This window comes from Lissotriton helveticus, chromosome 4_1 (genome assembly GCF_964261635.1).
Source record: "Lissotriton helveticus chromosome 4_1, aLisHel1.1, whole genome shotgun sequence".
In the NCBI taxonomy this organism is placed as follows: domain Eukaryota; kingdom Metazoa; phylum Chordata; class Amphibia; order Caudata; family Salamandridae; genus Lissotriton; species Lissotriton helveticus.
The window spans coordinates 78,858,563-78,881,315 of record NC_136063.1 but is presented as its reverse complement, the minus strand read 5'-3'; the positions used below and the strand labels follow the sequence as shown (position 1 = coordinate 78,881,315).

General features: G+C 44.7%; 1 protein-coding gene across 1 annotated transcript in view; it reads right to left on the bottom strand.

Moving 5' to 3' along the window:
- LOC144828362 (uncharacterized) overlaps positions 1 to 22,753 on the bottom strand; it is a 310,790-nt gene that overhangs the window by 67,874 nt on the left and 220,163 nt on the right. The window contains exon 2 of the mRNA XM_078686477.1: positions 545 to 2,711. Within this exon, the coding sequence (XP_078542603.1) occupies positions 545 to 1,661 (1,117 nt within the window). The 5' untranslated portion in view covers positions 1,662 to 2,711. The remainder of the gene's footprint in view (positions 1 to 544; positions 2,712 to 22,753) is intronic.

Genomic DNA, 22,753 nt, shown 5'->3' with positions numbered 1-22,753 from the left:
TCTACATGTGTGCATATCAATACATGATTTAAGTAGTATTTTATAAAAGCACAAACAGGCATCATGGAGAGGGATTATTTGAAACGGAGTGAATGGGGTATTCCTGTCTTTAAAAAAAGTTATTGGTCTGACACCATGGCGATGATGACCTTTACCTTTATACTTTCAACAATTACACACACAAATAAATTTACCAGTCACATATGGCTGTGCAGGGTAAGATGACAATGTTTTTTATATGAAGAGATTGTCAAATAATAGAATAAGTAAGGTGAAAGAGAGGACAATTATTGTATTTTGGTCTTCTGGATTTGCTTATGTATCCATTCTATCTCCCAAATGCTGATATATTTCAAGTTCTGTTGCTTCACTAGTATTCCACATTTCAGGCTTTGAGATTTTTACAATGAACAGATTCTCTGATTATTTTACAATATCTGCATTCTTGTCAAGCTTTTCTCATGTTTGCCACAATCAATTGCCTTTCATGAGGCTACCTGAGAGAAGCTTTTTCTAGATTCGTAATAATGAAAAGGTTTCTCACCAGTATGGATTCTCTGATGGGTCAACAGCGTACCCTTCTGAGTAAAGATTTTCCCGCAATCTGTACACCGATAGGGTTTCTCACCAGTATGGGTTCTCTGATGATTCAACAGTGTGCCCTTCCAAGTAAAGCTTTTCCCGCATTCTGTACACTGATAGGGTTTCTCACCAGTGTGGGTTCTCTGATGATTCAACAGTGTGTCCTTCGAAGTAAAGCTTTTTCCACATTCTGTACACTGATAGGGTTTCTCACCAGTGTGGATTCTCTGATGCTTCAACAGTGTGTCCTTCACAGTAAAGTTTTTTCCACATTCTGTACACTGATAGGGTTTTTCACCATTATGGATTCTCCGATGCGTCAACAAATGGCTTTGCACAGCAAAGCTTTTTCCACATTCAATACATTGATAGGGTCTCTCACCAGTGTGGAATCTCTGATGCTTCAAAAATGTGCTCTTCAGGGTAAAGCTTTTCGTGCATTCTGTACAGGGATAAGGTTTCTCACCAGTGTGGAATCTCTGATGCTTCAATAAATAGCTTTTCGCAGTAAAGCTTTTCATGCATTCTGTACAGTGATAGGGTTTCTCACCAGTGTGGACTCTCCAATGGCTCAACAGAGTACCAGTGTGAGTAAAGCTTTTTCCGCATTCTGTACACTGATATGGTTTCTCACCAGTATGGATTCTCTGATGGCTCAACAGCGTACCTGTGTGAGTAAAGCTTTTCCCACATTCTGAACATTGATGGGGTTTCTCACCAGTGTGGATTCTCTGATGCGTCAACAAATTGCTTTTCACAGTAAAGCTTTTACTGCATTCTGTACAATGATAGGGTTTCTCACCAGTATGGATTCTCTGATCATCCAACAGTGTACCATTTGCCACAAAGTTTTTCCCGCATTCTGTGCAGTGGAAAGGTTTCTCTCCAGTATGGACTCTTCTGTGTTTCAACAAACTATACTTCTCAATGAAGCTTTTCTGACATTCTGTACACTGATAGGGTTTCTCCCCGTTATGAAGTCTCTGATGTAGAAACAGTTTGCTCTTTGCAGTGAAGCATTTTTCACATTCCGTACACTGATAGGGTTTATCAGCAGAATGGGTTGTCCGATGCATCATCAGTGCGCCATTCTTACTGAAGCATTTCCTACAAGCTGTACGGTGGTAGGGATTCTAACCAGTATGTGTGCTCTGATGAATGTACTGAATGCTATTCCAAGTGAAGATTTTCTCACATTCGGTACACTGATAGGGTTCCTCACCAGTAAACATTATCTTATGCTTTACCAGTGAACCCTTCTTAGTGAATCTTTTTGCACTTTCTGTACAGTTGCATAGTTTCTAACCAGTATGGACAATATGACAACAGTGATTTCTTCTTAGTGAAGTTTTCCCCACATTCATTACACTGAAAGAGTATCTCACCAGCATGGAGTATCTGTTGCGTCACCAGTGTGCCATTCTCAGTGAAGCTTTTTCCACATTCTGTACAATTATAGCGTTCACCACTGCATGGACTCTCTGGTCTCTCAACAGCTTCTTTGGTTTAGTGGAGATCTTCCCTCATTCCATACACTGGTATAACCTATCCTCAGAAGTAACTATTCCGTAGATAACCGGTGTAGCAAAGAGCCCTCAGTGCAGGGTAAACCACACTCCATATATAGCTAGATTTTCTCCCTTGTAAGCATTCTCTGATATTTCAACGGAAATGTTCTGGGCGTCACTCTTATCTCACACTCCTTACACAGGTATGCTTCCTCGTCAGGATATTCAGATTAACTGTACTAATCTAGTTATTAGAATTTAAATTGTGCGAGTGCTGAGTGAAGCTTAGCTCCCATTCTGCACTAGTATTTTTTTTTCACTAGAACAAAAATTCTGAGGTACAAAGTCAGAGCAATGGTTTTCGCACTCTGTATACTGAAAGATGATCTCTGGTGTGGATCTTTTAAACTGTCCATAAAGATGAGCACTGCATGAGCTTTTTCTAGCACGAGGCCTGTGTTTCTCCCCTGAACATATATCATAGGGTGTGTTTCCAGGTCCAACCTCTAGCTGCAAGTTTTCTCAGACTCTACACACTGATACGGTTGATCATCTGATGATGCTGCCAAAAGGTTTTCTAGTGCTGGGATGTTGCAGGTCTCTTCTTCAGGTTCTTTGATTCTGTGAATGAGAAACAACTCTCTGTGAGGGTGGGAATTAAATCAGGAAGCTGTTTTCACCAAAGGGACTATAAAAGACAGAAACTGGATGAGGAAAGCGTGATGTTAAAAGGTAGAGTCTCAGGAGGAGGGAAGAGAAAAGCAACGGGGTCTGCACTAAAGATATTAAGGTTTACTGTTACAGATAGAACATAAGTATAAAGTACAGTTTTCTGATCACACCTTGTGAACTTTTCAATCCAGTTGGTGCCTCCACCAATCAGATCAGAACTGTTCAGTTTTGAAAGAATTGGTGACCCTTTACCATGAAACTTAACTGGTTGCTAGCCCAACTACAGCACCAGTACTCCGAAGATTGACCAGTAACTTCTAGGACTGGTAGTATGTGAACGGTCCCTCTAATGACTCAGACTCCACTTACCAAATACCTGGAATCACCACTGGAACCTGTTTGGGATCTTATTGACTTTGTGAAGTAAACCTCCATAATTAAAATAATATTGGCTTACTTCTCTGAGCAAATTAGCAGCTTTTCAAATCTAAGGAGCTATTTCATACCATTTGAGACCTACAATGTCCTATGGCAAGTTTGTTATCTCCCATAAATCAGTGATGTGAGGACGTGCCTTGCCATTTTAAAAATCCATATAGATGTTTTTCAATGGAATTTTTCTCCTATTGTCTCTCATTGACTCTAAATAGGTAAAGAAGCATAAATCAATCAACAGAGAATAGACACAGACAACTGGTTTCTGGAAGAATATATTTTATATTTAGTAACCTACTACTAGCAAAAGACACACATCAGCCAATCATAAATCAGAAAAGCATACATGGGAGTAGAAAGCTAAGAATTATTTATGATCCCAACACAGGCAGCCCTACCTCGCAGAGCACATGTGGGATCCAAGACAACAAAGGCATGGTACTGTGAGGAAGCACAGACAACATCCTTCTCTCGTCAGATAAGAGTCCAGGACCATGAGAGCCTCCCCAGCCTACCAAAATATGTTATGCGGTCATCGAGCCGTCTGAGCAGTTCATTGGGCTGGGCATAAACCGGTAAGTTAATGTGTGTTATGGGTGCTGGGTTGAGATGGATTAGGTTGTTTTCAGGGGGGCGGAGATAGTTCTTTCTCACAAGCACTAAGGCTGCAGGAAGCTCAGAAGAGCACTGATGCTGTAGGAAGCTCAGAGGAGCACTGGAGCTCTCGGAGCTCAGAGGAGCACTAATGCTGAGGGGGGCTCAAATGAGCACTAATATGGCAGAGAACTCCGAGAAGCACTGAGGTAGCGGAGGTCAGAAGAGAATGAGACTGCAGGGTTGGTCCTAGAAGCCCGGAGGTTGCAGGGGCTCAGCAGAGCACCGAGGCTACAGGGGGCTCAAAGAAGCACTGAGGCTACAGGCAGGGGGATAAGAAGAGCACTGAGACTGCAGGGGACAGAGGAGCACTGAGTCTGCAGGGGACAGAGGAGCACTGTGACTGTAGTGAACTCAGAGGAGTGCTGAGGCTGCAGGGAAGCCGTCCAGGGCTCATAGGAGCACTGGGGCAGCAGGGAGCTGAGAAAGCACTGAGCCTACAGAGGGCTCAGAGGAATACTAAGGTAGCAGGGAGCTCAGAGGAGCATGGAGGCTGTAGGAAGCTCAGAAGAGCAGTCTGGCTGCATAGTGCTCTGAGGAACACCAAGGCTGTGGGGGGCTCAGATGAGCACCGAGAACGTGGGGGGCTCAGATGAGCACAGAGCCTGCAGGATGCTCAGAGAAGTACTGAGGCTGCAGGGAGCTCAGAAGAGTGGCGCAGCTGTAGGGAACAAAGAGGCACATTGATGCTTTGGGCGGGGGCTTAGGGGAGCACTGAGACTACAAGGGGACTACAACGGTTCAGAAGAGCACTGAGGCTGCAGGAAGCTCAGAGAACCACCAAAGCTGCTCTGAGCTCAGAGGAGCACTGAGGCTACATGGAGCTCAGAGGAGCACCAAAGCTGCTGGGAGCTCACTGCGGTTGCAGGCGGCGGGGGGGGGGGGGGACTCAGAGAAGCACCGAGGTTGAAGTGGGGCTCAGAGGAGCACTGAGGCTACAGGTAACTCAGGGGAGTGCTGAGGCTGCAAGGGGCTCAGAAGCGCACTGGGGTTGCAGGGGGCTCAGAGGAACTCTTAGGCTGCAGGGAGCTTAGAGGAGGACTGAGGCAAGCAGGGGATCAAAGGGAGCATTAAGACTGGAGAGGGCTCGGAGGAGGACTGAGGCTGCAGGGAGCTCAGAGGAGCACGGAGGATGCAGTGAGCTCAGGGGAGCACTGGGGATCCTGGGAGCTCAAAGAAGCATTGAGACTGTAGAGGAGCATTGATGCTGCAGGGGGCTCAAATGAGTACTGAGGCTTCAAGGAGCAGAGGGGAGCACTGAGGTTGTAGGACGGTCAGGGGAGCACTAAGGTTACAGAGGGCTCAGAGACGTACAGTTGTTGCACTGGCCTCAGAGGAGCAATGCCGACTAAACGGAAGGTTGTAGCTCCCCCAACCCCCCGGCTGTACCAACTTCCGGCACGGTGACAGACTAGTGGTTGGATCATTCTTACTTAAACAGCATGCTGGGTCGGAAGTGCAGCATATAAAAGCTTGTAAATAGCACAGTGAGGGATATTCTTAAATATTTGACTTACCGCTCGGCTGACATCAGTTTTAATAGGGGATTCTTTTAGCCTGCATAGTTTAAAGTTGCTGAGCTCTATTTTTATGTACCTCGCACTTTTGCTCTTGTCCTAAGCTGCGTCTTCGGTCTGCCGCGGCAGTTTCCTGCCGATTGAGCGGAGGGTCATAACCCCTTCCTCTCCCCTGGCTGTGCCAACTTCCGGCACGTTAACGGACTAGAGGCTGGATCGTTCTTAAACAGCATGCTGGGCCGGACGCACAGTGGACAGGTGTAGAGGGTGCGCCGATGGGGTGCCGCTGACGTGCCAAAGGCAAGGACGCCTGTGTATGGACCGCACCCAGCGCCATAGACGCTGCCCGTCGCTCTAGCCAAACAGTGTGTCACCTGTCTGACACAGACAAGGAATTGCGGGCTTTAAATCACACTCCTGCTACTATTCTTAACAAGTGCGTATGCTTCATCCCAAACAAATTGTTCATAAAGAGGCAGACTAAATGTCCTAATTGCTGCTTTTTCCTGATACGTAACTCAACATCATGTACTTTCCCTTTCAATAATGTGCCTCCCCTGAAAATTACCACTAAGCCCAAGCAAATACATCGTGGAGCCCAGATCAATGCACTATCCTTGCCCCAAACACAAGTTGGACATTCCTGAGATAATAGATGCTCAGGGCTTAGACATGCTTATTACTGAAACATGGGCTAATCAGGCAACCGGCCCTGATTTCTGTACAGCTGTTCCTCCGGGCTTTACGGTATTCAGACTGGATAGATTACTAAAAAAAGGTGGTGGACTGGCTCTAATTTATCAAGAGACATACTCAGCATCCTTCGAGCCTATGTCCCCCCCAGACTATAAAGCCTTTTCTTTCAATTTAAAAATAGCCAATCAAATGTCATTTAAGGGGCTGCTAATATACCGCCCCCCTGGGCTAAAAGTACTTTCCGTACCTTCCTAACCACACTACTTGAAAAATGTACCCTTGGGAAGAACTTTTTCATATTGGGCGATTTTAATTTTCATCTTGACGCTATCACCAATACAAATACAATTTCCTTACTTGACACCATGACACTGCAATTGGAAAGAGGTAGATAACAACTTCCTTAATCTTCAGCTTTCTCGCTCACAAACTAAACTACCTGAAAAGGCAGAACACGCCTCCATTCATTTTAATCAGTGGCTCATGTCAACTGCCAATATTATAGCTCCCCTTAAAACAAGCATTGGCATAGCCAATAGGTCTCGCCTTTGGGACCTTATAAGTGTTTAGCTATGCAACAGTTGATGTTGTTGCACCAAGGATATTGTGCTGCATAACTAAATACTTATAAGGACCGAAAAGCGAGACCTATTGGCTATGCCAATGCGAGTTTAATTATGAGTCGGGTCTGGCAACAGCTTCCACATACATTATGGATGCCGCACCACTGGAATGCTTGAACCGGTCCAGTTGTGATTCGTAGATACTTGAACATGGCGTCTCCTTGAGCTCTTTATAAAATGGCGTCTCGCCCCTTACTTTAGACAGACACAGTAAATGAAAGGTGTGTTCTAGAATTGTCATATTTTCTGTTAGAGACGAGGATCACGCTGGGCTGCTGCAGGGCACCTCATCAATGTGGAATACAGGGCCAAACATGCCCACGGGCCAGAGTTAGTTTAAGACCTGTGACCTGCCCCTCTTTCCCCTTCTTTATTTTTGTAGATTGACTGAGCCGCGCCGTTTAGCGGCCTGTCAGGGAGGAATCCACACAATGCTGTTTTCCTTTGAGAGAACTATAGAAAAACAAACCACGTTTAAGTTTTAGGAGACTTTGTGACGGATTAAGTGCTTAATAATTGAGGTAAATCACCTCTCCTTCAACGAAACCCACATACGCCGTGGCCAGTAATTGTTTGATATTTCGGCTAAAACGAGTGTGTCATTCGCCGAGGTGTTTGTCACCCTCTGAGCCTGGAGTCGGACTCAGCAGTTAGAGGGGGCTTTAGCGCAGAGACGCGCTTCTGTGGATTTGGGATTATAAGCGGTTTTGAGCTTTGACAGCCCACCATGAACCAGACTTTACACACCCATTAATTGTAAAAGGAGGGGCCTCACGCTGACAATGCGAAATCAACTCTATTGCTGTTTCCAACATGCAACTGCTGAAAAAGATTGACCAGCTACAAATGGGTTGTGCTGGTTTCAGCTGCTGAAATGTAAGATTCTGGTATTTACTAAATGTGTGTGCAGAAAGACATAGTTGAATCCATCTGAGTCTTAGAGCTGCCCACTGCTGATTTTTGGTTTTAAATGCTGTGTTTTAGGCAGTAGGCCTTCCCGTGCGTGTGTGCTGGGCTCCAATATTCTAATGCTGAGCAGTCCTATGATTGAAAGGGGATGTATGTGTCTCGTATTTTAAGAAAGTTGCCCGAAGGCTGCAGGGAGCCCGAGAAGCAGGATCAGTCCACAGAAGCGGGTAGTAAGTTGGTAGCTTCAGTCTAGCCGCCACACTCCCATTTCTACCACGATGTGCAGTTAAAATTCGGTCAGAGGTCAGATTTGATCAGAAATGTACACTCGGTGGAATAGATATGTTGTACCGCATGTGAACCATATGAATTGCCACTTAGTTACTACTTCTGGGGTTACCAGAGTCAGAACCCTCCTCCTGTATTTCTCATTTCATGCAACCATGCTCACATAATTATGCTTACATCCCGTTATCCAACAAGCATTGGCCGCGTGGCCATAAAAGTGACAGGCCGCGCAGCCGTGAAAGGGGAAGCGTTCTGTGGTGTGGGAGAAGTGGAGCGAGGAAAGGCAGATCGCAGTGCAGAGAAAGTGCAAGTAATCGCGGCTGTAAGGGTGCCCGCGAGATGGCACCTGTGCTCGTAAGCGCCTAACCGCTCGCTGGTGCCCGGAGAAAGCCTTTTCAGTAGCACTTCAAAAAGCCAGTTACTAAATGTCTCGAAAGACCAGCGCTTGCGCTGGCTCTAGCGAGACCTAAAAACCTCAAGTAATAGGATAACCCCGTCAGCTCACTGGTTTTCTGACATCTTTAGATGTAGAAAACAGGAGTGTAGAAGACAAGAGAGATTCTGGAGAACCAACTATAATGAACATGAACTTGACAAGTACAGGATACTATTAGCTGATTATAAAAATCTAATCTCGTCAGAAAAACGTACTTATTTTGTAAAAACAAATCAAGGAGGCAGAAAATTCCTCTAAAGAGCTCTTTTGGGGGGATGACTAAACTGTCCAGACTCCCTGAAAGGAAGGTGTTTTGTGATTCACTAGCTCAGTAATTTCAAAACAAAGTGGAACTCCTCTATATTGCATTTGACAATAGGGCAAGATCTGATACTTATGACATAATAAAGCCGCAGCACCAGAGTGCCCCGCCATCTCTATATTCAGATCAGTAACCGTGGATGAGATTACTACTCCTATTCTAAAAGCGAAATCGGTTTCTCCCCACTACCCCTTTCCTCTCTCCTTGGATCCAGTCTAACCTCCATTTTTAACTCAATGTTTACAGAAGGTGTTCCCCCGCTATATGGAAGAGGGTATCGATGCTGCCCCTTCTAAAAAATGTAACCTCGATGCATCGGACCCAAATAATTGTAGGTCTATCTCGCGTCTTCCACTTCCAGCTAAACTGGTGGAATAAGTCATGAATCACCAGCTTACACTATATTTACATGAACATAATTTTCTGGACGAGTCCCAATTCGGATTCAGGGCAGAACATAGCACAGAAACAGCCCAAATAAAAGCTACAGATCAAATCAGAGCAGTTTTAGATGCAGGAGGCGCTACGGCCCTTATTTTGCTCGACCTGTCAGCCACTATCGACACGGTCGACCATAAACTGCTGCTTAATCGTCTGAATACTCTTGGCATTGGTTTCCTCTTTTCTATCAGATAGTATACAATCAGCTGTCTTGGGCAACTACGCCTCCGCGTCTTTCACTCTCCCATGTGGGGTCCCTTAGGGATCCTCTATGAGGCCTAAGCTCTTTAATGTATATGTATCTGAATTAGCTGCACTAATCAGATCCTTTGGGATGGGATTAACATTTTACGAGGACGACACTCAATTTTTCCTGTCCGAGTGTAAAAATATTATGCCACCAGTAAAAAGATTTAGGGATTTCATGCTGGCAGTTGACTCATGGATGAGCTTGCACTGTCTCAAGCTTAACTCAGGAAAAACTGAGATAATCCTGTTCGGCATCAACTCCCAAGGCTGGCCTCAGATCTGGTAGCTGGATGAACTGGGAACAGTACCTATTCTGGTCCCGATGCAAAGGAATTACAGCTGGGCCTAGCCGCATTAGATGGCATCTGGAGTCAAAAAACAAATTCAAAGAAGGCGCAAGGACAAAGTCATCAGGAAGCTCAGAAATGTTATCCAATTTTTCAAAAGGATAGACCCAGTGACAGGCCAGTGAACGGCCAGTGAAACGTGGATTCCAAGAGTCACAGACAGAAGTAGGCTAAAGACTCTTTTTTATTAAACCTCACAAACAACCATCCATCTCATGCAACCATCCTGCTTCCTCTCCCCACACATTCTTGATTTAGCTCGGTAGCCATAATACCTGAATCATTGCTGTTAACCTCCAGTTTCACTATTCTCTACCGCTTTGCAGTAGGTTGTTAGGCTCACAATTTCCTACTGCCTTTCACGCAGCTGTGGTTTTGCCTTAAGCCCCTCTCCCCTAAAACCTGGGGATTATTATCAGATTTCAGTTTGTGGCCAAATCAGCGGTCCTCACTTCCCATCTGTAGAAAGGACTCTATACCTCCATAGTGGTGGCTTTCGATTTCAACCCTCAACTGCCCTTTGCACGATCTACTTTCCCCCCATGATTGCGAATCCCCTTGAGGTTTTCCTCCATAACTTGGCAGTTGTTCTACTACCCTCACTTCCTTCATCCTCCATGTGCCCCCATTATCCAGATTGTTGTTTTTGCCACTTCAGAAGCCACAAGGTTGTACCACTCCATTTCTCACCAGTAGGCCCGGTTGCTGCTCCTCGGGGAAGGTCTACTACACAGGCACCTCTGGTTCTACTCTTAGAACTGACTCAGAGAGGCACGCAGCTTGTATGGTTGCTACTGGTGTTGCTTTAGCTGGCTCTGGTCTGTCCCGGTCATCGGAGTCCTCAAATGAGTGATTCAGAATTGGTGACCAGCACTTGTGTGTTTAAATGTGCACTGGACTACCCGCCAGACTGGACATGTACCTCTCCCCCCCCACATACATGTCCTGAGGGCAGGGGAGTGTTCTACAAAATTGTCTCAAGTTGGATTAACACCTACAATTATCCGGCAAAAGCGATTTAGGGTCTGGGGCAGGGAGGAGTAGCAGATCCCTGTGCTCTCCCAGTCAAAGAAAACATCCCGCCCCACGCACACTTGACCACCACAAAAATTACTGCATGATGGCTTGCCGCCAGCCTGTTTGGGTGGGGGTGGTGAAGACAGCAGGAAAAACTAGATAGCTCCAACCTAGCCATTCGACTCTGGAAACAATAGAAGGTGCCAGAGATCCTCATTGCTGGACCCAGCGTTTACCGTTTGTTTATTTTTTAGTGATACTGAACCCACTTGGTCTGTAAAACTCAGTACTGGGAACTCAATTTGTTTTCAAAAGAAAATCCATGCTGTGCAAATGAATAATTACAAAGTATCAGTGACTGACACCTAGCCATTGTGACCATAGCAACAAATACAGGCCTGGCTGAGCTCAGAAAATCCTTGAGAAGGCTTTAGTGACATAGCCCCATCAAATGAATAGTTTCCTTTGCCGTGGTAAGTTGGCATATGTAGGTTTTATTTAATCAAATTAGCCAGAAAAGCGAGCGCATCATCCATCGTCCTGTATGTCCTGCAATCCGCATCCAACTGCCGCCACCTGCAGCCTTGGTTCAGAACACAGGAGCACACTAGAAGATGCACCCAAACAACATTCTACTAACAGGTAAGAACAACTGATAATATACCATACAGAAATAATATGTATAACACATAACAGGGAAAGTAATTACAATCAGTAAATACACACATACATCAAGTATACCGAATACAACACAGACAGAAGAGTATAGCAAGCTGAAGTGCGAGGAAGCTGTAATATGCGTTACTAATGTATTTTAGTGGCTTGATGTGGATACAAGTTGATGTGGATACATGCACTAAAATGCTTTAGTCTAACGCCTGATGCGTGGTACTTGGCAAGGCTGCCAATACTACTTGTTACAGTGAGCGTAAAGGTTATTTTAACGAAATAGATGAATATGTTTTGGATCACCCTTAAGGAGAGGGTTGGAATGACAGCTTGGAGCGAAATTTCCCTAGAAATAAAGAGAATAAATGTGACATTAGAAACTCTTTGGTAGAGTTGATATTTAATCTTCTTGATAGTCGTCATCCACGAAGCACAGAGCGGTGGCCATTGGCACATGTTAGTGAGTTCATAGTCTTCTTAATGAGAAAGCCCATGGAGAGAGAAGCTAAGAATATGATGATGGTAAAGTGTCTGAGGCTAGTGGTAGAAAAAAAGGTCTGTGTAGCTCCAGGCCCACATCCAGATTTAATGATGTTTTTCTTTACACTGGGTAGCTATCCAAGAAAAAGATTATAAAGCACTAAAGCAGTGCAAGGACTGCGTTCCTGAAGTGGTAGAACCTTTAGCTAGGATCTTAGATAACACCGAAGAGGCAAATCGTAAAGAGTTGCAGGTAGATTTTCTGCCTGGAAGGAGCCAACAAGCTATATGTCTAGTGGGAGCCACTAATGTGGTTTACATTTTTCAGAGCTGTAAAACCATTACGATGCATATTAGCCCTGACCTGTTCAAGCTTGCTAAGAGAGAACTTGTGGAGCTGTCAACGGGCCTTCTGTTTGTTGGCGGTATGGTGAAGAGAATTGGCAACTAGTCTCGACGTTCACTGCTTTGGAAAAGGCTCAAAGTTACTTTAGGAGAGTCTTTGGAGGCAGTGGAGGTTTTGAAAAGGCTGAAGGAAGGAAACATTCATCCGGCTGTGGTTTTCAGTGATTACAGTATAATTCTGGAAGAATGGCATTTAATTAATTCCATTCGAATACATGATTCTTCCCACAATGACGGAGGTCGAGTAGAGGACGATCAGGAAGAGGAAGAGCAATACTGTGTCCCAGGGCAAGTATGAATATTCTCACTTGTTCTTCCCAAGAAAAGGCAGGTGAAAGATTGAATCGGTTTGCACACAATTGGAAATGGATTACAGGTGACCCATAGCTGTTGCAAACTGTGAATGGCTATGTGATTCAATTTGCGGGAAATCCGTGATTGGACAGAGCACCACACATGGTAGAGTTCTCACAGGATCAGCGATATCTGGTGGATTTATTAGTGGCTGACATTTTGGACAAAGGTGTTGCTGTAGACATGCTGGAAGAGTCAAAAAATCGTTCTGAGTTTCTTTTCTTAGTAGGAAAGAAGGACAAAGGATGGCGTCCAGAAATACGTTTAAGAGAGCTGAATTGACTTGTGGAATACCACCATTTCAAGATGGAGGCAAATCAACTACTCAGTTATATCCTTCAGGGGGGAGACCGATCAGTGAAACTGGGTCTGAGGGATGCATATTGTACGATTCATATGGATTATTTGAGTCAGAATTATCTCCAAATTCAGATGGGGTGTCATCTTTACCAATTCTTCTGTTTACCTTCTGGCATGACATCAGCACCCTGGTATTTCACAACGGTAATGAGACCAATAGCAGCATGGTTGAGGGAGCGTGTCTTGCATTTGAATATGCATCTGGACAACTTTCTAATTACGTCATAGGATTTGGGGGAATTAGAAGATCATTTGAGAATATTCAGATATGTTCGAGGGTTTGGATTTTCTAATAACTCTGAAAAAGTCAATCATAGTCCCAAGCAGAAAATTGGAGTTGCTGGATTTTCAACACTGTTGAGTCTGCCCTTCAAGAAAGTTAATTTAACCATTGTTTGTGAAATCTGGATCAGTTTCCTTTTAGAATGCTTGCTCGAATTATAGGTCTCCTGTCTTTTTCTAGTCAGACAGTCCCTCTCATTATTGGTGACTTCAAAGGTTTGAAAAGAATCATCTTTGGAAGGGAGCTTGGTACGGCGATTATTTGTTTTTGGCAAACGAAGCCAGAGAGTAATTGGCATGGTGCTTAGACAACTTTGAAGCCCAGAATGCAGGAGCTATATTTGGTGAGTCCCCAGAGTATGATGTAGAATTGGATGAGAGTCAACTTGGTTGCTGTGCAAGATTAGACAGTTTACAAATTGGGGGTAAATGGATGAACAGAGAGATTGTGCCTTATAAATTATTTGGACTTGAAAGCAGGTCTGGTTGCACTTTGAAGTTTTTTAGAACATGTAGACAAATTTGAGATTCTTCTATGGATAAATAATTTGTGTAATGAACAGCTAAATTATGGTCTATGACGGAAGCAGATTGAAGAAGCTGATGGAATTGGCAGTGGAGTTTTAGAATTTTTGTCTAAAGCACACAATCTTTGTGACAACAGAGTTTTTATCAGCTCATTTCCACGAATTCCAGGATTGCAGTGATTGGAAATTGAATCAATTGCTATTTAGGAAAATACAGAGTTTGGGGTCCTCTGAGGGTAGATCTATTTGCGTCAAGGTTGACCACCCAGCTTTTAATATATTTCAGCTGGAGACCAGATCAGAGTACGGAAGCAGTGGAGGCTTTTCTGTAGGACTGCAAATTTTTTAAAGTTATGCTTTGCCACCCATTTCAGGGATTCCGAGGTTATAGTTGAAGGTAAGAAAGCACGGGTGTCAATTAGTATTGGTGATTCCTTTTGGGGTAGGTCAACTGTAGCAAAAGAAGGTGCTCAGAATTAGTTCACAACAAAAATCAGCAAGTAACTCTCTTTAATGAGCAGCGGAAACAAGTGTACAAATAGCTTACCTGGAGACCAGCAACTGATGTCGATCTCATACTCCAATCCCTTTTCTCCACCTCCCACACACTACCTCACGGTCCCACCATCTTCAACTGAGACATGAAGTCAATGTGTGATGAGTGTGGAGTAACTTATAAGTCTCCACATCCTACCACCCTCAGACTAATGGACTTCAACAAGACCCTTATAGGCAGGATTATGGGCCTACCAGGGCCCATGAGGTGGAAGTGGGATGTCCTCTGGCCATGCATTCTTTTTGTTAGGATGAGCGATAGAAAAGAGCAGGGTTCAGTCTCTTTAAAAATCTGTTTGGCCACCCTGCTAGGATACCTCTCAATCCGGTGAAGGAGGGGTGGGAGCAAGCTCCCATGAAGTCCCACCATGTAGTTAGCAACATGTTGGCTCTTAGAAACCAGATGTAGTGCTTCTGGAAAGAGAATCTCTGAGAATCCAAAGCCAACCAGGAAGTGATGAAGCTCTGGCATGACCAGAAGGCCATTCTGGTGGTGTTTTAGCCTGGAAGAAATGGGTGTGTTATGGAGGCAGTTGAGCTCAGGGCCCTCGAAGATCACAATCAGGGCCTTATGAATGAAGGAGACACCTACATGGTGGACCTCAAGACCCCCAGGAACCCTTTAAGGGTACTCCATGTTAATTGTCTCAAAGCACACTGTGAGAAGCCTGAAGTCACCATACTCCTTTTGACAGATGATGGGGTGGAAGAGGAAAAGGACCTCTCTCTCCCTAACTTCCCATCTTCCAAGGAGTAGGATGGGTCCGTGGAAGGTGTCAACCTCTTCCCTATCCTGACCCCAGAACAGTAGAGGGACTGTCACCAGTTGCAAGGACAATTTGCCTGCCTGTTCTCCCTCACCCCTAGGCGTACACATTTGTTTACTCAAGATATAAATACTGGGGATAGCAGGCCCGTAAAGAAAAAAAAAGGTGAAGGTTAGCATCAAGGAAGAAGTGTCCAAGATGCTTGAATTGGGGATGATTGAGCACTCCAATATTCGCGAGGCCAGCCCAGTGGTGCTGGTACCTAAAGCCACCCTACCAGGCATCGCCAGCGAGAAGTCAGGTTCTATGTCGATTATAAGGGTCTCAATTCAGTTACCAACACTGATTCTCATGCCATCCTCGAGCTGATGAGCTCATGAATAGGTTGAGTGCTACTCAGTACTTGATCCGACTTGTGGGTACTGGTAGTTGCCATAACCTAGGGGGCTAAATCGAGTTCTGCATTCTCCACTCCAGAGAGCCACTTCTGATTCAGATTGATGACCTTTGGGTTAAAGAATGCCCCTGCCACCTTTCAGAGGTGGGTTGACTGGGTCTTGGCTGGGACATATCTTTCTTTAGCTCCAGTTGGCAAAATCAACTTAAGCACCAAACACAGCATTCGTGAGGATCGGTGATAGACATAGTCTTGCCATTAGACACAATAATAGGATAATAGTAACAAAGTTACTGAAAAGCTACAGTACGATCCCTGAAAACCGTTAGCGTCGACGACGCGGAAAAAAGGGAACTGATGTCATCACGCCGGCGTGGGCCTGTTATAGGCGTCGGTGACGTCAGAGGAGTCGCCAGCGGTGCCGTGCCTCTGTGACGTCCGGATCCACGTCGGCGCGAAGCTACAAAAAGAATTTCCGAATGTTGCTGACGCAAGGGGATATTCACAAGGTGAGGAATCCACATGGCAGATGTATCTATCAGAAACGGCTGACGATCTTCCACCATCTCGTAAACTGAAGGGGAAGAGTGAATAATCGACCGTAGGCGATTTTTTTTCATATACTATGATCAACAACCTCGTCCCCCCCGGCTGGTAGGAGCACCTATGGCCAGATGAGGTTGTGAAGACGGTTGGGTCCATATGCAGTGGCTTTAATATACATGACGCCCTGATGAAATTGCCTAAAATTCTATGGGCAATGAAACATGTCGGCAAGTAAAGTAGGATTGGTTAAATAGGTGATAACCACGACTACTTCTTTTTTATCTTTCCATACCCAACACAAGAGACAGAATAAAATTGTATATCTGTGTTGGAGTGTGAGTGTTTTAATGTGTTGATTGACACTGTACTGGTCACTTTCTTTCTTTATTTACGTTCACTGCATCTTTTTCACAAACTCCTTGTGTTTTTGGACACGTTTTTCCTTTCCAGCTTGATGGTACCAATGATGAGAACAGGGCTATCCTGGCGAGTACCAGTCAGGTTCCCGTTTGGTGGTGCGCCCGTGAGGTGCCCTCTCGCTCTTGCACACTTTTCTTTGGTTTAGCACAATATATGTTGGACACGAGATTAGGTGTGGTATGAATGGTCTCACAACTGTATCTTAGCTTTTTGAGAATCAGGCAATGGTATAGCACTACCCTAAGGTATATCGACTACCCCATCAACGCTTAAAAGGGGAGTATGGTTTGCAAAAAGAATGCAACAAACAAAATATCCTAAATAAGGGTGAAGTTTTTTGAGTGCTGAAATAGTCTAGGTCTTGTTTTGTACTAGTTACTGCTTCAGGCTAGCCTGACTATCAAGGTCCTCTTCATCACAGAGCGAGAGACTGCAGGACGCGGCTTGATTCCGTAAATACACGTTGACTGGCCACAGACTCCAACCGGCTGGTGGAGATCTAACGTCCATGAAAGAAATCCATTAAGGTAACTTTGACTGATTTGCTCGGATCTTTAATCTGCCTCTGCAGAGACTTTTTAGCAATCCGCATCTCGGCTACATACCTCCACCCCCCTTGTCCTGAAGAAGACCCACCCAGACACATCACATACAGCGCTATAATTTAGGTCGATACGTCAACACACACAATATGTCTTTGCACTGCCCATGAATACAAGGAAACAACTGAATTGACTCTGGGCCATATGTATAAAATTGTTAAGACGAACCAGAATTTTCACCCCCTGTTCACTGCACTGCAATTTATGTATTGTACATAGTGTGTTTTTCGTATCACCTATCACCACAAATCACCACAGTCACTTGGTTCCCTTTGTGCACACCTAAATATGTATATTGTTCTAGACTTCAATATTTGATACTTATCTCAAATATATAATCTGAAACCTACTTCCAGTGTGTGTTACATTGTTCTTTCACCAAAAGGCTTTTGATTGTGATTACAAGTGAATACTGTATTGAATCAAAAAAATAAATGTATATACCCGACAGAACCGTTTGTTTTTGTTTAATGACTATCCAGGTCAGCAAGTGCTAGAGCAGGGATCGGTGGTGTATCTGGGGCACCTGGTGGGCGGGGTGCAAGATGCAGCCCATCCAAGACAAGACAGAGACTGCCAAGACCTGGGACCCACTTAAATCTCAGACTGAGGTGCAGGCTTCCTGGGTCTCACTGGATAATCTGGGAAGTTTACTAAGGGCTTTGGCACCACTGTTGCCCATTAACTGAGCTGAATGCTAGGAAGAAGCCCAAAAAGGTGGTCTGGACTGAGGCCTGCCACAAAGCCTTTGATATCCTTAAGGAGGCTGTGTGTACAGCACCTGTAATCAATGTTCCAGATTTCTCCAAATAATTCATTGTGCAGACAGATGCTTCAGAACAAGGCTTCCTTTTCCATGATCCCACAGCGGTGTCTCCGGCTGAACTGCGGAATTGCAAATCCAGGTCGCCCAGGGACTCCTGCCCAGCTCGGCAGCTCAGGTTACTAGCCAACTGGCCTAACCCGGTCCTTGATCACATGTGGAATACCTCACTTAGGTCTGGGATCTTTCCTTCTGCTTGGAAACATGCCTACCTATTACCTTTCCTGAAAAAGGCCAACGCCGACCCAGAAGTACCCAGCAACTTCAGGCCTATCTCCCTACTATCGGCTCTGGACAAAATACTAGAGAACCTCACCCATCTTCAACTAGCTAACTTTGTGGAAGCCACAAGCGGCTTCATGATTCGTAATCTGGCTTTCGCACAGATCACAGCAGGGAACTCCACTACTCGACGTATCAGGTTCCATCTGCCTATCTGTGAATGAAGGCTCATCGGCTATGCTAGTGCTCCTCGAACTTTCAGCAGTGTTCTATACTGTGTCACAGTAGCTCTTGCTAGAAAGACTAAAACCAAATCAAATATAAACTTTATTCGGTTTCACATAGATAAAACCACAAAAGTTAAAAAAAATCCAAAATACAATAAAAATAACATGATTCCATAAAACAGCAATCCCAATAAAATATGAACAAATACCATTGCAAAACCTCCCAAACTAATCGCTAGCAATAAAGTGTACAACGCAAAACAATCAAGCAGGTCCCCCCTTGGATTAATTACATGGGTAATCTAATCCTCATAGACATTTATCTCTTTGATGGATTGTCAATCAAATAGCTTACTATCCAGACAAGCCCTAGTTCTCAAAGTAGATTTTAAATAACCAACTATGAAGACTATACAGTCCACCTTCAATAATTGAAGATACAGGAGAGCTAGGCGAGCCGGATTAAAATTCATCATTTTTAAAATAGGGACTAAAGTACCTTAGGGGTACCTCATAACATTTACAAAAAAAACATAAAATGTATCCGATCCTGTGGAGACTGTCCGTCGCAGCCACAGGGTGCTAACAATTGTCTTCTACTGCACCCTCTAGGACTTGCAAGCAGGAGGAGAAAAAGATCTAGGCGAAACCTGGTCAATAAAAACCGTTCATAAGTAGATAAAGACCCCAGGAGATAAGGCTCATTAGAAGGAGTTGTTTTAAGCATTAAAAATGTGCGGACACTCGGTTTACGCAACTCACGCTTATTTCTTTCCAGCTTCTTTAAACTACTGAAGGATTACCTAAATGTGTCCACGTCCTTTTTTACAACTGTTTCGGGGTTGGAATATAGATCAGCACGGCCTAACTCTTCAAAGCTATTTTAAAAAAAAAAACTTTTTATTGAAAGAAAATCAGGGCATTGCAAAATCTCATGGCATTCACATTGATCACTGCGTATTGAAATAAGCGTTGGCGATATTACACACATTAAAAAATACACGTTGCATCATATATGGTACTGTTGACCTCGTGCTTAACCCCCCCTCCCCATACCCCTCCTCACTCAGACACGTCATCCCTGTCCGGCATGGGCAGGTCACAGATTAATTTGTTCAATGCTCCCCACACCTTTTCCCATTTCCTGGGCCACCCTCGCTTAATGTATACCACCCTTTCTGCCATCATAGCCTCGTTCATATCTGTGCACCAGTCTCGGAGGGTCAGTGATTCCCCGGATCCCCATTTCCTGGCAATATTACGTTTGGCAAACATCATCCCCAACGTTACCCTATCTTGAGCTGGGTGTGAAAGATCATTTGGTTCCCACAGATTTAAGAGAGACAATGCCGCGGTTCCGGCACAATTGACACTTCTACAACCTGTGACATTGAAAGCTATTTTTAATATATGTAAGCCACGGTATTTGAGATGCGTTATCAAGGGACTACATTCTTTTAAAATCAGAGTTAATTCTTTATTCATCCAACACTTTAACCAAAACACAATGCCGCAAGGGCGCAATGCCAGAATGTCGCTTAAATAGGGCATCCCCAGTTCCTCGTGGACCACCCAGTTAGACAGGCCACGTGAGACACACAACAGGCACTTCAGGAAAGTGTTCTCTACTACCAGTAATAGTAGATTATGCCCCCAGATTTCGCTTCCATCACTAGCTAAATCTACACTTTTTGCTTGATAGATTTTCAACATGACTGTAATTGGTCTCTTACCCAACTTAGAAGAGAAGTTAAAAATGGCCACGTTCACCCGGGCCAGGTCCCCTTTTTTCCTATGGGTTAGTGGCCGCAATTTTAAAGACTAAAAATGATAGGTGTCCAAGGGACGGCTTTGGAGTGGATTACCTCCCATCATTACGGCAGCAGCCAACAAGTCTTTCTTCGCCCGTACACCTCCTCTGAGAAACCTCTCAGATGTGAAGTTCCTCAAGGCACTGCCTTGAGCCCTCTACTTTTTAATATTTACCTTACTCCACTGGAAGCTCTGATTGCTTGGAGGGTGATCAAGTAGATAACCTATGCGGATGACACACAGCTGGGGGTTTCCTTTAAAGATCACTATGTTGCAGCTTTTGAGTCTTTCAGAGACAGTCTTAAAGACATAGCATTCTGGATGAACGCAAACTTTTTAAAACTCAACGCAGATAAAACAAAGGTCTTATTTTTTAACCAAGCCTCACCTCCACCCACAGGCCTATGGTGGCCTGGGGAACTTGGCGCCCCCCTGAACCTAAGGACTCAGTCAAAACCTAGGAGTCAGGTGGGACAAAGACCTGACCCTTTTGGCCCAAGTCTGACAAGTCTCTACTGCCCGTTTTGGAAAGATGAGAACCATCAGAAAATTCCTGGACTTGCCGGAAGAAAGCAGAAGAACCACAGTTCATGCCCTTATGACCGCTCACCTTGACTATGCTAATGGTCTCTTCCGGTGCTTTCCCAGGTATCTAATTAGAAGCTTGCAAATGGTGCAAAAAGCAGCAGCGAGGCTTGTTCGCAAGGTCCCAGTGCACCAAAAAATCTTCCTGAACCTCAAACAACTCCATTGGCTCCCATTCACCAGGAGTATTGAACACAAGGACCTAATGATTACATTTCGTGCAATTTAAGGCAGGGGCCACAGCTACCGGAGGAAGAGACCGCCCATACTACGAAGCGCGGTCCTTAAGATCCAATCACCGTCTCTATCCCACTGACCTCCCATTCTCAAAAGCTAGGCAGTGGGGTAGGTTGTTCACGTTGAGGACTACGAAACTGTGGAATGACATGCCTCCCCATTTACGCATGGTAAACTCAGTGCAACAAAGGGAGGACTAGGTGCTAGAAGGATATATGGGGCACAGCTGTTCCTAGGAAAACTTACATTTCAAAGGGATATTTCTAGTACACTCACAAAAAACTTGACATCTGCATTTTGTCACCATGGATCTCTTCAAGTCTGGGCAGGAGAACGGGAGAAAAGTCCAGAATCAGATGCAGAAAGACCTACTAGCCTCTTCCACTTAAAATGCTGGAACCAGGTATAAATATTGGACCCTCAGACCCACTATTCAGTTTACTGCCTTGCTGTTTGAACAGAGGATTAGCAGAGAGACCCCAAGGACTAGCTGGTTGGCCTCCTGTTTCTGAGCTACAGCGACACAACAACCTCCAGCAAACATGCACCGGCACCTGGACCCTGCCTGAAGTGAGACCTGATCCCTAAGTGGTCTCAAACCAGTCAAGGATCCTTGGAAGTGGTGCTAAAGGTGCGGTACCAGCCTAACCCTAAATAGTGGGACTTACAAAATTTTCCACCAAAAAGTGGCCTGAGACAGGCACCTACCTGCTTGCCGAAGAACTCGAGGTACATCACCTGTAGGCTCGATTTTGCGGTAGCTCCAGCTATGTTTTTTCTGCAGCAGCAAATCCTGTTGAGCTGCCACTCTCAGAAGGGGTATCTGGCCTTATGAAGCCCTTGTCAGCTACAGCCTGAAGCTTCATCGATCTAGAGATTATCGACTTCTGAAAAACGGACAAAGTCAGAACATAGAAATCTTCACCGCGACTTTGTAAAGCTGCTCCCCGTAGAACTTTGCTGTCTCAGCAACTTTTTCTTCAAATATCTTCTAGATACGAAGGTAAGCTGGAAACAGGCCCAATCCACTACATAAAGCCGAATGGTGCTTCATCGCCCTGGTCTTGGCATCTAGACACCAGTCATGGGCACGTATTACTTTTTGGTGCTATTTTCCACCTTAAAATTGATAAATTCATACCTCCGGTTTTACGGCTTCAATTTACTTTAAATGTTATTCTATTTATTGTGTGTGATTTTTACTGCGTTGTGTTTCCACTTGATTACTGTTTGTGTGCTGCATAATTACCCAACACAGGGCATCTAAGTTAAGCCTCTCATCTTTTGGGCCACGCTACCAGAGGGTTAAGCACAGCTAAGTCTGTGTCCTTTTGTGGTTCACCTGACAAGGATTGTGGTTGTTGCTTGAGAAGGTTTAACACCCCACTCAACCAAAAAAAAAAACTATTTCTTACATGTGGAATTTAGATATCCCAGAGTACACACTTCTGGCCACTCCCAACATGGCTGGACCTTTCTATGTGTGGAGCTCTCTAGCCCATCCAATAGCTGTGGCTACCTGGGGGTGACACTCCACTTGAAAAACCAGTTTGACAACGGCTTTTCCCTCTGTGCCTGAGAATAAAGCTGTACAAAAGGGGGTGGTAATGGACGGAGCATCTGAACCAATCAAACACTCACACCCAGTCAAAAGATCTGGGTTTAATCCATCACCGTTCTTTAGCCCACTCTGCCACCCTAGTTCAGACATGGCTATATGCAAATCAGTCTGACCTTGTGCCTCATGGGAACAGTCCAGCCCGAACTGCCAAGCCATGCCTTCCCTG